General features: G+C 37.9%; 1 protein-coding gene across 2 annotated transcripts in view; it reads right to left on the reverse strand.

The window, feature by feature from the left end:
* The window catches only part of LOC106903265 (chloride channel protein 2), a 94,882-nt gene that overhangs the window by 36,088 nt on the left and 46,341 nt on the right, over nucleotides 1–12,453 (reverse strand). For both annotated transcript variants that reach the window (XM_088011712.1, XM_088011713.1), the window contains exons 3-9: nucleotides 10,446–10,577; nucleotides 9,473–9,601; nucleotides 8,097–8,230; nucleotides 6,434–6,511; nucleotides 3,359–3,437; nucleotides 1,565–1,690; nucleotides 142–226 (exon numbers count right to left, since the gene is read on the reverse strand). In XM_088011712.1, the coding sequence (XP_087867838.1) occupies nucleotides 142–226; nucleotides 1,565–1,690; nucleotides 3,359–3,437; nucleotides 6,434–6,511; nucleotides 8,097–8,230; nucleotides 9,473–9,601; nucleotides 10,446–10,577 (763 nt within the window). The remainder of the gene's footprint in view (nucleotides 1–141; nucleotides 227–1,564; nucleotides 1,691–3,358; nucleotides 3,438–6,433; nucleotides 6,512–8,096; nucleotides 8,231–9,472; nucleotides 9,602–10,445; nucleotides 10,578–12,453) is intronic.

A 12,453-nucleotide genomic window follows, 5' to 3' on the forward strand; every position in this document is an offset into this window, starting at 1 on the left:
TTATTTATTTTTGATAAATATCTACTAGGTATTTTCGATTTCTAAGTTTTAACATAAGGAAAATCCTTGAAATGTTAAGAGTCATTGTGGAAGGTTCAACGAGCCACAGGTTGATGACCTCTGACCTGGGGGAAAACTCACCCAATGACAGCGAAGGCAGGAAGCTCCTGAAGATCAAAGGGAAAATCCAAACGGAAACGGGTTTTGAAAAGTGCCGTGATGGTCTCTGAATAAGCAGAAACATACAAAAACTTAGAAAATAGAACAAGCCACAACAAAACACACAAAATTGGTAATGTGAGGTCCAAATCGTTGGTTTTAATTGTAGCTGTTCCAGTTTTCTGTGCAGGTACAACTACAGTTCATGCTTTTGTTAACACTTACAATGTGTTTACAGTTAATAGGACAGACAATAGGAACAGTGCTTGGTTCGGCTACGGGAGTAGGGAGAAGTGTAAGTGCATTAATGACCACAGACCAGAAAATAAGTTTAAACTGCCAGCTTATTATTTGTTGAAAAGTAAATAAACAACAATATTACAAACAGTTGACATACAATGACACAAATTTCAGTACAAAATAGTTTTCCTGTTTCTTTCAGAATAATTTATTTAATCCCCGTTTTGAAATTTAAACCTACCGTTGGGTATTAAAGGACGCTATTTAGTCAAACCTAGGTTATAGCTTTATTTAAGTTCAAGGTGATACTGTTAATCTATTTTAATTTACAGTTTATTTTAATATTTTTAAATCTATTTTAGCTTAGTGTTCTTTTTAAAAAGTCATGGCTTATTAATTTCCTGTTTTAACCATTTCTTGTTTCTATTTTAAACCCAACAAACAATTTCACACATACTGTAACAATGACGAAGCTGAAGTTGGTTTCCAATTCCAGCTTCCAATAGCTAAAGGGCAATTCCACTTAATTTTTCACTACCTCCCGCATCTTTAATCAACTCCCATCATTATCGATTTAAAATTCTGTAGCAATTTGAGAAAAAAGTTAATTTAAAAGTCTGAATGTCTAAAAAGGTACTAACCAGTGGTGCAAAAAAATTCAAAATTCAAATGCAGTGTCATGCTAGACTGCACCTAACCCCTTTAAATGTAGTCAAATATATTTATATACAATAAAAGAATAACATATAGCGGCTTACAACATTTCCGTGCACTTGAAAATGTTTTATCATATGTCAATGTTGCTGAACTATAATATGTTTGTTGTAATTAAGTTCTTGATGTAGCTGGACCTCAAAGGACCTGAACATGTGTTTCCAAACTAATAAATAATAGATAAAATATACTTAACATAAAATTGTGGTAACGTAAACTTCAGTAACATCATATTTATGCTAAACTTCTTCCAATCTTTTACATGCGCACTAATTTTTAATAGTCGGACAAACATTCCTTAAGCAACTTAACATTTTTTTTTAAGTTTTAGCAGATGATGTTTTGCTTTGATTAGTGAAGATGTGTGGTGCAATTATGTACAGCATTAAACTGCTGAGATGTTTAGGTGGTTGGTTAACGGCCTGATATAAACGTAGCTCAATGACGTTACCTTCGTCTCTGTTCCAGACAGCCAGCACTCTGAAGATGAAGGCACTGAAGGTAGCTGCAAAGAACCCTCTCCAGTAGTTCCTCACAGCAAAGAATGTGGATGTTACTTCAATACTGAACAACACACCTGCAACACAAGGCAGAGCAATAAATTGTGACATATTTTTCCTACAGACATATCTTAGAACATTATGGGAATAGAAGAGAGTTGTTTAAACAACCCAATTTGGTGTGTAGTGTGAAAACTGCTTCTTTGAGCAAGTCAACCCAGATCTCATATGTTAGATCAGGTAGCTCAATGTGTTTTGAAGTAGGGCTGTTGTAAACGAATATTTTAGTAGTCGAGTAATCTATTGATTATTCTCATGATTAATCGAGTAATCGGATAAAAAAAATTGATCAAATAAAATATTGGTAAATCTAGCATAACACCAGTGTTACTATTGGATATCAACATCAGTCCAATTTTTCATATTTGAGCTTCCCTAACAGTTACTTTTTTGTAACCTGTAAAAATAATAGCTCACTTTCTAAGTTAACCTGAAGAAAATTTATTCAAAAATCTGAAATTCTATTCAATTTAATAATAAAGAGGCAGGCTCACAAATACCCTTATAAAAAATGTCTATACTCCAGCTTTTAGTTTATGTATTCATCTTCGAACGAACGAATGTAAGAGGTAGGAAATAGACCAGGAAACAGACGGTAAGTCCGGGGAAGACCGATAAACGAACGAACGCAATGTGGAGGCGGGGAGGGAGATACCACCGGTAGACCAGGGCAGGAACGTAAGACCCAGTCAGAGAGCAATACGGGATATTTACAGAAAAATGGTTTTAAAAAATTGCGGGGAAGGGGGGTAAAAAACGGTCGTTTCCCAGGCAAAACGGGAGGCTTGGCAGGTGTGCCTTGCCCAGCTTTTGTGTTTATGTTAGCAGCGGGATTTGACACCTTCGTTCGTCACACTCAGATGATTTCCGCCTCCCGTTTGTTGAGACCGGGGTTATATGAAATGTATTGTGAGGTTCGTCCGTAAAGCTACATTTACACGGTAAGCATCAACTACTCAGCCGCACGCCGTGTCCGCTCATTTGAATAAATACACCTCAGCGCTCTTCCCGCTGTTCGGTTTGAACCAGCAGCTCCTGGAGGAGAAAGGCTGCTGTACTCCAGGCATCGCTCCAGTCATTTTAAGGATGTCTATTGGTCCCCGAAAACAACGAAAACCTGGGCATCATCATCAAGCAATCAATGAAACCTCCACGGCCGAACTTGAAAATTGGACGTTAAGATGATAACACTTAGCTTTCGTCAACAACTCAGAGGTGGAAGTGAGAGCTCCGCGCGACGCAATTAATGTTCCGGCCGGAACACGGTGCGCTAAATAATAAAACATAAATTAACGAAGCTTCGAGGCAGATCAATTTTCCTCGAGGAATTTTAATAATCGAGGTTCTCGAATCATTCGAGGAATCGTTTCAGCCCCATTTTGAATCATTTTAGATAAAACATTTAGGTCAAATATTTCACAGTGATTTTAACTTTGATACAGAAGTTGGTTCAATAGTAAGAACAAACAAAGTAAAACTTTGAAATTAAGTAGCTATAGCTTGTAAAAGCTTTGAAAAACTGATCTGCTCTTTAAATACATTTCATCAAGTCTATTTTAATTCCTTTACTGTAATTGGAATGATGGCCAACAGTTGTTTTTAAAATGACTTTGAATTAGATTAGTCCAATTAATTCTAATCAAATTTACAGTAAGCAAAACAATTAATTTGTTCTGCAAACTCACCTCCTATGGGGGCAGCAAAGCAGCAGCCCACTCCCACTGCACAGGCTGCCGCAAGCATCTCGATGTTCCTCGACTCATTCTGAAACACAGGTACAGAACGATAAATTTATTATTTTTTTTAAAACCTAATGAAATGGGAGATGAGTTGTAAATTTAGATAAATATACAATCAACTTCAAGTAAAGTTAGTATTTACAAGCATTTAAGGATTATTTTTCTTTAATTTTAGCAAGTCACTGAATTTGTTGACAGGTCACCATTACAGTCAATTACAAACCAATTACATATCTACAGAAAGTACCAGAAACAGGAGCGTTAAACTTCATCAAATTAAAAAAAAAAATCTTGAGAAGCCTGGCAAAACCCTAACGGGACCAACAAGACAAAACAGTTCATATAATATCAGACACATGTATTCAGTACTTTTCTTACTGAGAATGACTCGATTCCTTTCTTTGGATCCGGAGTTTCAGTGTTAAACATAATAAGCCAGATGAGTGAAGAACCAAAAACAAAGACAATTCCACCTTTCTGCAGGAGAAAGTGGATCAAGGAGCATTCTGAGAAATTGAGTTTTTTTTTCTTTTCTTTGACCTTTTAAATTTACCTACCTTGGTACCCAGGAGACTGAAGTCCTTCAAGCAGCATTGTAATGTGAAAGAGAGGTTAGAGGCACTTGTATTTCTCTCACTGATCTGAGGCTTATCCTGCTTTTGCATGTGGTGCTACTTCTGACACGCACACAAATCTCACATCAGAAAGCAACTAAAGCTTACTCTGACCCAAATATTGATGGATTCAAATATTTTATCTGAGAGAGAAACTCAACTAAAGTGGATGCTGATAAAATAAAACTTATTTTATTTTACTGAATATTAGAGAATTGTATGGACTGTTTTGTGCCAAAAAAGACCAAAATTTCTTATGGTGTCCGATAGGTGACCTTTGGTCCCAGCAGTATTGGATAAAACTTGTAAAACTCTTATCATTTTGATAGGACAAAGGAAGGGAAGCATGCTGGGAAATGTTTAGCTGATTTACCTTAATCCCTACTAGACCCGGCTCCTTCGTGTAGCAGGAGAGCAAGAGTCAGCATTAAACAGGCAGAGAATAAGTGATTAAACTGTGTGAGTCAGCGCAGCCATTTGAATGTTTTAGCATTTACACCCCATCACCTCACATTCACAGATCTGAATAAAAACATGTTATGCAATTAGGTCCAACTAGCCCTCTACAAATAATGACATTCTCCACATGCATATAAGCCTCTCATCCTATTTCTGTGCTTTAAAGTACAGCACTCTGGAAAGAAAAGCTGCTTTTTCACAGCCCACAGGTTACATTAGCATACTGTACTTAAAACTGTGGAGAGGGGTCGGATCCAGCAGCAGCAGCACACTTCACTCATGCATCACTCTTTCTATTAAAATGCTATAAAGTGCAACACAACTCTCTCCGGGGATAAGGAGCCACTAAGAACATTAGATGGAAACGATGTAATGGTAATAAAAAAACAATGCATGTGAAGATGGACAAATAAAAAGAGGGAAAATGGAAGAATGGAAGATTTTAAATGAAGACAGAAATGTGACAAATGGTGCAACATCAAATTAGAGATGCCCATTTTATTTATTCTTGTTTTTATTTAGATTTTGGTATGGTGTGTAGCTTTCTGAGATCTTTTTAGCCTATTTTTATTTTGTCAGAGGTTCTGCTCAAGTTAATCTTGATTCCACAGGTTCGTCAAAAATCAAGCCTGGGTGTGGTTTGTGAAATTCAACTCCACTTTCTAAACTGCATCTTATCATAGTTCATTTATGATTTATCAAAGGAAGGCAGTTACATTTCCACATAGGTTAGGTTTTGATAACATTTTCCTTGTTAGGAAATAAAGTCATCGTTTAAAAGCTACATTTTGTATTGATTCTGCATAAATTTCTCTAATTTTGATCTTAACATTTGAGTGTGACAAAAAGCAAACACACGATATCAAGGCAACATTAAAAAGAAGCATAGTAAAGATAATATTGCCTTTTCGTGTTCCATGCTTAGAAATTACAGTATTTTTACAACTGTAGTGCAGCCATACCTGTAAACCAGGAGAGCAGATAGAGCTGGAAAAACATTCAAATTTAGATAATTGGCACTAAACTGAATAGATTTACGCAGCAATAAATCTTTCCAGAACTGTTGTGATTTTTGTGATCATAGATGCATCGGGGAGGAAGTTTTCAACTGACCTGCCCTCAGTGCTGCTTTCAAGTCCTTCACAGCCTCTAATAGATTTTCAATAAGATCATCCTATATAATCAGTTCTGAACAGCATCTCTGTTCCTTCTAAAGACAAGTTTCTCCGCAACATGATACTTCTGCCACCATGTTTCACTGATGTGATGCTGAGTTCAGGGTGATGGAGTGTTTTTCCCTCCACAAATAACTTTTTGCATGGAGGCTAAAGCATTTAATTTTGGTCCCACCTGAACAGAACACCTTTTTCCAGAATTTTTTCTTGAAACTATAGTCCAAATGTGGTGCCTAATTTCTGGTGAGTGTTTAACTTTCTGGATGACGTCTGTAATGACCTCACCTTCCCCCAAGTCCTTGGATATGGAGACTGAATGAAGTAGATACTTAAGGGGCTCTGTCCAACACCCAACAATACCCTCAATGCTGGTCCTTTCTAAGTTACTGGACGGTTTCCCAGAACTTCTCAGAATTCGTCAAACCCTTGGGTTGTTGAATATCAAATTAAGGAGGGCTAAAAGTTAATCCATTCTGAATTTTTAAGCATTTCATTTGCAAATATTTTTAAAAACCTGTGTATATTTTATCCTTCTATTTCACAAATATGCACTAATTAGTGGTTTTTATTTGTAAACCTTAACAAAATACAAAGAAATAAAATGAGATAAAATGTGAAACAGGTTCGAGTGGTATGGATAACATTGCAAGGAGTAACAGCAAAGTAAACATCCTAATATTGCTAGTGCCACCTGTGAAATAGACTGAAACTAACTGAGCAGAAATGGGGAACAGTGAATCCTTAAGAGTCATACCAAAATCTGTGAAACTCACCTCATAGATTCCTCCAAACAGAGACATAAACTTGCTGAGCAGAGCAGCACACAAACTGGCGATGTGCACAAAGGGACCCTGACAGGAGGAAACAGAAGTCGTGAGACAGACGTAATCACTTCAGGTTAAGCACCACTTTACTCCCCCTCCCCATTTACTCTAAGTCACATGTGACGGCATGCAGGGGCTCTATGAAAAAAAAAAAAAATCAAAGCGTAACTGAAGGGATTAAAAGTGAGAGAACTAGAAGGGGGAGCACAGATAAAGAGGAGGAAGAGGTCCGTGCAGAATCAAAACTACAGATGCTGCTGCAGTGGTGCGTAAGCAAAAGACCCTCAGGGGTTTCTGTGTACATGTGTGTTTTAGCATTTCTCACCTTGTAAGGTCCATTTTTTCCAACAAATACTACATTGTGAGGACCCACTACTTATTATGGGGCCTCATAAGATAAGATAAGATAAGATAAGATAAGATAAGATAAGATAAGATAAGATAAGATAAGATAAGATATTCCTTTATTAATCCCGCAGTGGGGAAATTTACATTGTTACAGCAGTACAGAGGAAAGAGCAGAACCAATATAAAAATCTATATATACAAAAAATACAAGTGAATATAGAAATACTGAAACAGTAATGTATGAAGTATAAAAAATAAGTAAATTCCAGGTGTATATGTTAAGGTAGGCAGATAAGTGATGTTACACATAGATTAAAGTAAATAATAAATGAAATAGTAATGCAAGTCATATTGCACATGGTGACAGATAGGCAAGTTGTTATACATGGTGAATTTGATATTGCACACAGTTGAGCACTATACCAGTCATAAGTGATTAAAGCGAACATGTGTTGCTGGGTTACAGAGTAGGTTTAGGACTAAGGTGTAAATTGATTTCAGGTTTAGGGTGATTCATAGAAATGAATGGGAGTTAATGCACAGTCCTGATGAAGATAGAAAGATTTAATATTTGTCTTTACATGATGGAATAAAGATTTCTGATAAGGCATTTTTTAACAGTGGAGATGTGTATTCCTGAAAATCCCTGCTTAAAATACTTTTTGAAAAACAATAGACTACATTAAAATCTACTCAGCTAATATAAACAACACATCTTCCAAGAAAATAAATCATTTCTTCTCATCAGATTAAAAGACACTCCACGTAAACTGGAAAGGGTTTATTTCCTCCCAGTTCTTTGCTCCAGATTTCACTTACTGCACTACACCTAAACTCCGACTAATATGATTAGAGAAATTTGAAAATTGTTAAACTTTTCTTGAAAAATCTCAGTTTAAAAGTTCTGAGCAAAATTCTTGATGCATGTCCACCTCAAACACCAAATGTCAGGGCTGCATTTTCTCTTTTGCCATTAAGGATCAGTGATTGTGTTAAAAATAACATACAGGCTGCAACATTTGAGGGAATTAAATGAAAATGCAAAACCATAACTGCACATATGAATAATTTTGAATAACTATGCAGCTGCACATTCCTCAACATGAGTAAGAGCGGCCTTTAGACCTACAAGTCGTGCACTGCAACGAGTGAGTCAGTGATTCGCAAAGTTGCCAGCTTGTGCTGTGTGGGTCAGTGTGTGCTGTCCCTACATTGTTCATTGGCCTGTTTGTGTTCGAATCACAGTCACGTGTGTGCGTGCTACCTCCTTGCCCAGAGGCATGCCACTTCCCAGGGCGCAGGTGAGACCGATGACTTTGGCCACAAACGTTTTGAAAGTGAGGTATTCCTTCAGCACCACCCCTCGCAGGATGGTCTTCATCTCGGGAATGCCTGAACCTGCAGGACAGAAGACGAGTGATGAGCAGCTGACATTTCAGTCAGAGCTGATTCAAGCCTTCAGACTTTTAGGAGTGCACCCATTACTTTAGCCTCTGTTAGTGATAGTCAAGTCTCCTCCTTACCCGCCGGAGTGTACTTACATACTGTGCTACGCTGCATTCAAATAAACCAAACCTGAATGCCAGGAAGTACTGATGTATTCAGGACACTAGTGGGGAATTTACTGTTCCTTCCCAAACTTTTAGAGAAACAGAGAGGGCTATCTAGGGAAGGAATGTGAGGTTTACTAAGAGAAGGTTTTTACTTTCTGGTCAGAGGTTTCCAGTTCCGTCATCGTGAATATTAATGTTAAAGAAAAGCTCAATAATGCATTTTAACAATGCATTTGTTAATACACAACAAAAAATCTGATTTATTTTAAAAAGACTTGCTTTATTCATTTAAAAAAAACTGTCTTTAGGCTGCAATCATCATTTAATCATCTAAAAATAATTGCCACATTCTGCAAATTTTTCATTTAACTAGTGAAGCCCTTTCATTCAATATCAGAAAAACATTAAAATATGCTAATAAATAAATAATTCAATTCTGTTTTAATTAAACTTAGCATTTTTCTAGTGCTATGTTTGATCACTTGCTGCAAAGGAAGAATCTAGAAAAAATACTTCTAACAACAAGGAGGGGGCAGCATTATGCTGAGGGGCAGCATCATTGCCAGTGGTACTGCTGCACTGTTCAGAGCTGAGGAAACAATGACTGAAGGCCAATTCCAAATTCATGGATGTTTCAAAAGGAGCATAATCTAATACATCCATTAATTCTAGTCTGAAAAGATGAGGACTCATGGGATTTGCCATTTCTAATAAGAGTCTCAAATGGTTGCTAGCTGATGGCAACATAATGCTCAATGGTCCAACTTCCTAAGGGACATCTATCCAAATGTTAGTGGAGGTGTTTTTCTCTTTTACTCTCTCTGTAAATGAGAGAAAACTAACAATACAATCCAGCTTCTACATAAAGTTCTTGGTTTAAAAAAAATTCATCATGACTGGAAATGTTTCAAAGTCTTAAAACTGATTGACTTGTTGTGAAGTTTTGGTCAAATATAAATGTAATAAGAAGAAAAGCTACACCTTCAAATAGTGGTAAATAAATGCATTATGTGTTTCTGTTTCTGTTTTGAAAGGCCTGAACAGCAGTCCTGTCTTGTTTGTGTGTCCGACTGTGTGTGTGTCATACCAACAGCCTGGGGAGCGAGGATCTGTGTGAAGCCGGCAGAGAAGGTGATAAGGACCACAGGGTAGGTGACCCAGGCCAGGTACTGTAGGAACACATTACTGTCCAGACCACCATACATCCACTTCTGTGCTGTTGAAACATACATAGGTAAAGCCAACAGGTGTGTAAAAAACAACAAAATCAGAGCAGCAGCACAGACACAGGAGGGAGGTTCTATATTCATGCAGGGTTAGACTATGTGGGAGAAACAGGCCTATTGGTTTACTTAAAAACAAGCAGGTTGAATCCAGTTCAGCACCAACTATAAACAAACAGATCTCTGTTAGTTTATTTTACCTTTACTTAATTTAGAAGTTCATTTTAATTAGATAATATCCTGTTAGATTTCAAACTAGGTCTACAATCTTACCTCATTTTCTAGTGTTTATCCACATAAACCTCCCATTATCCATCCTGACGTTTATGACTAATCGAATATTTCTGCTCACTTACCTTTGACTTCTCCTAATTTTATCGGGTTTATCTTTTATGAACTTATCCTATGATGCAGTATCCCAACAAGATACGCCCAATCACATTTATCAGTACATTCTTATCCTAGGAATCAACTTCCATTGGGAAGGCTCCAGAGTAACTACAATATTCTACAAACTCTTTATTTCACATCACGTAACCATGATGGATATGAGTTTTGATCCAGGTGAGAGACTGCCTTATTCAAAGTGATCCAGACACTAATTTCCATCACCCTTAAGACTACTCCTGTTACTTACTCAGCAATAAACTGAGAGGCTTGCAACATATTCCAAAGTGAAGATGACTTGTGTTGGCAGGCCTGAAATTGTTCTCTATTAGGCAAAAAGTAAAATCTAAGTTTTTCAAATTGGTTGTCAAGCCTCAACATATTGATCACAGACATTCAAGTTTAACAAGACAAGTAGAGCATGTTGCTGATAAAAGCCTCCTCCCTCACCTTGTAGGCAGATAGCGATGCAGAAGTCTACCACCCAGCTGACGAGTGCCATGACCAGTCCAAGCAGGATCAGGAAGATCCAGTCCTCTCCAACTCGTGAGATCAGGAATTTTTGGCAGCGAACTGTGCAAACTGCAGGAAGACAACAAAACATGTCAGCTGAGCGGCATTACCCAGATCAGAGCCGTGTTTCAGTCCAGGAATTAGTCGATATTGAAAAGCACATTCCCAAAAACTAAGACAAACTGTCCCTGCATTGTGAGTGTTAAAAACAGCTGTGTACTGAACTGATGAAAAATTAATTTGTACACATCAGACAGATGTTACCTGCTGATCATGCATATTTCCTCCCTGGATAGCAGTGTTAAGCCTTCAATACTTTCCCAGGTACAGAAAAACCTCCCCACAGCATCATGCTGCAATAAAGTTTCACTGCGTTTTTGTTTAATGTATCTTTTGTGAAGTTTTAGTTTGTTGGTTCTCCAGTCCACAAGTCTTAAGAAGGCCTGTTGCTCCCACCCAGACATATTTTATATTTTTTAAAAGACCATTTTGATCTTGCATAACCAAACTAAGAATCGTGACCATATTCTGTTAGAAAGTTGGACGTGGTTCCAGTGCAGATTGGACTCCGCCAGAGCTCTTCTTTGTCCCTAGTACCGTTTGTGGCGGTCCGAACTTGCTGAAGGAAATGGGACTGAAGCACCTTAGGACATCCCATTGTGATATGCATCAATGATTTTTGAGGAATGTTTTCTTATTTTCTGAATGTAAATCAGAGGTTAATAAAAAAAACAGCATAAAAAACATTTGAAGGTCCTGTGCATGCAGTCATTCTGATGGTAGAGAAGGGAAAATACAGCCGTTGAAGGGGTGCATGAGGTGAAGAGAAAATACTGCAGGGATTGGAAAGAAAACCACATGCACACATTCTCCAATTAACACCATGAGCTGTGAACTGAGGCAAAAGCTGTTAAAAACGCTTCCACTATCACAGAGTTTTGCCTGTGCTTTCCATCACTCCATCTCCAATTTTGTGACAGATCAGAGGAACAGGCCTTGTACATGAGTATATTTAGCTTTATGCGTTATGTGAGTGCATGTGTGCACGCTTGTGCATCATCTCACCCACGGGCCGTCTGTGTTCCTACACCCCTTCTGTCATCCAGTCAATGTAAGAATAGTGTGTGTGCGTGTGTGTGTGTCAGCATGCACAGATGCAGGCATGACTTCCTTGTGCTTCTGGGCAGATTGTCTATGTGCCTTTACAACATCAAGTGTAATTTGGACTGTTTGGATGTATAAATTTGTTAGCTTACAGTCCTTGGTGGCTTTTCCGCACAGGCACAGAATCACAGCGGTCCTACAGACTAGTTGCTGCCTTTATTCTTCATGGCATGCAATAAGCAGCATGCTCCTTCCCAGTTACTCTTATTGCCAGAGTCATCCCATGTATCCTCCCCCGATCCCTTCATCCATCTTTTAATCACATTCAACCTCTGGCTTGGCTTCTAAGCTCCACATCTCCTTCTCTTTCTCTTGCAGGTCTTATTTGAAACTCTTAACTCCTCTTTTATGCTGTCTTTCCTTTCTCTGCACTCCTTCCTTCTTTTCCTTTTTTAGTCTTACATGTGCACTTGCTCAATCTCTCCTCACCAAAAGACATAGTGCCCACAAACCTGCTGAGACTAATTTAGGTTGCCTTGGATACACAATGCATCAAGCTCCTCTATCTGACATTAGGAAACTGCACTAGAGAGTGGCCTGCGTCACTCCCGTCTATATATTTTTTCTCAAATTAAAAAACTATGGCTGGACTGAAACATCTCCAATCAAACAATTGCTAATGATTTATCTGAGCATTTCAGATAAAGTTGTGGGGTGCATATTTAATGCGGCATGTAAACATCTGCACCTACAATAGGTCTTTGCAACAACAGCAGACTGCGTTTGCATGACCTTTAGGCAGAACAAAACCATTTTGGAAACCAACACTGGTCCCATTCTG

Source organism: Poecilia mexicana, unplaced genomic scaffold (assembly GCF_051168715.1).
Source record: "Poecilia mexicana isolate PSO_F unplaced genomic scaffold, ASM5116871v1 scaffold_13, whole genome shotgun sequence".
NCBI lineage: Eukaryota > Metazoa > Chordata > Actinopteri > Cyprinodontiformes > Poeciliidae > Poecilia > Poecilia mexicana.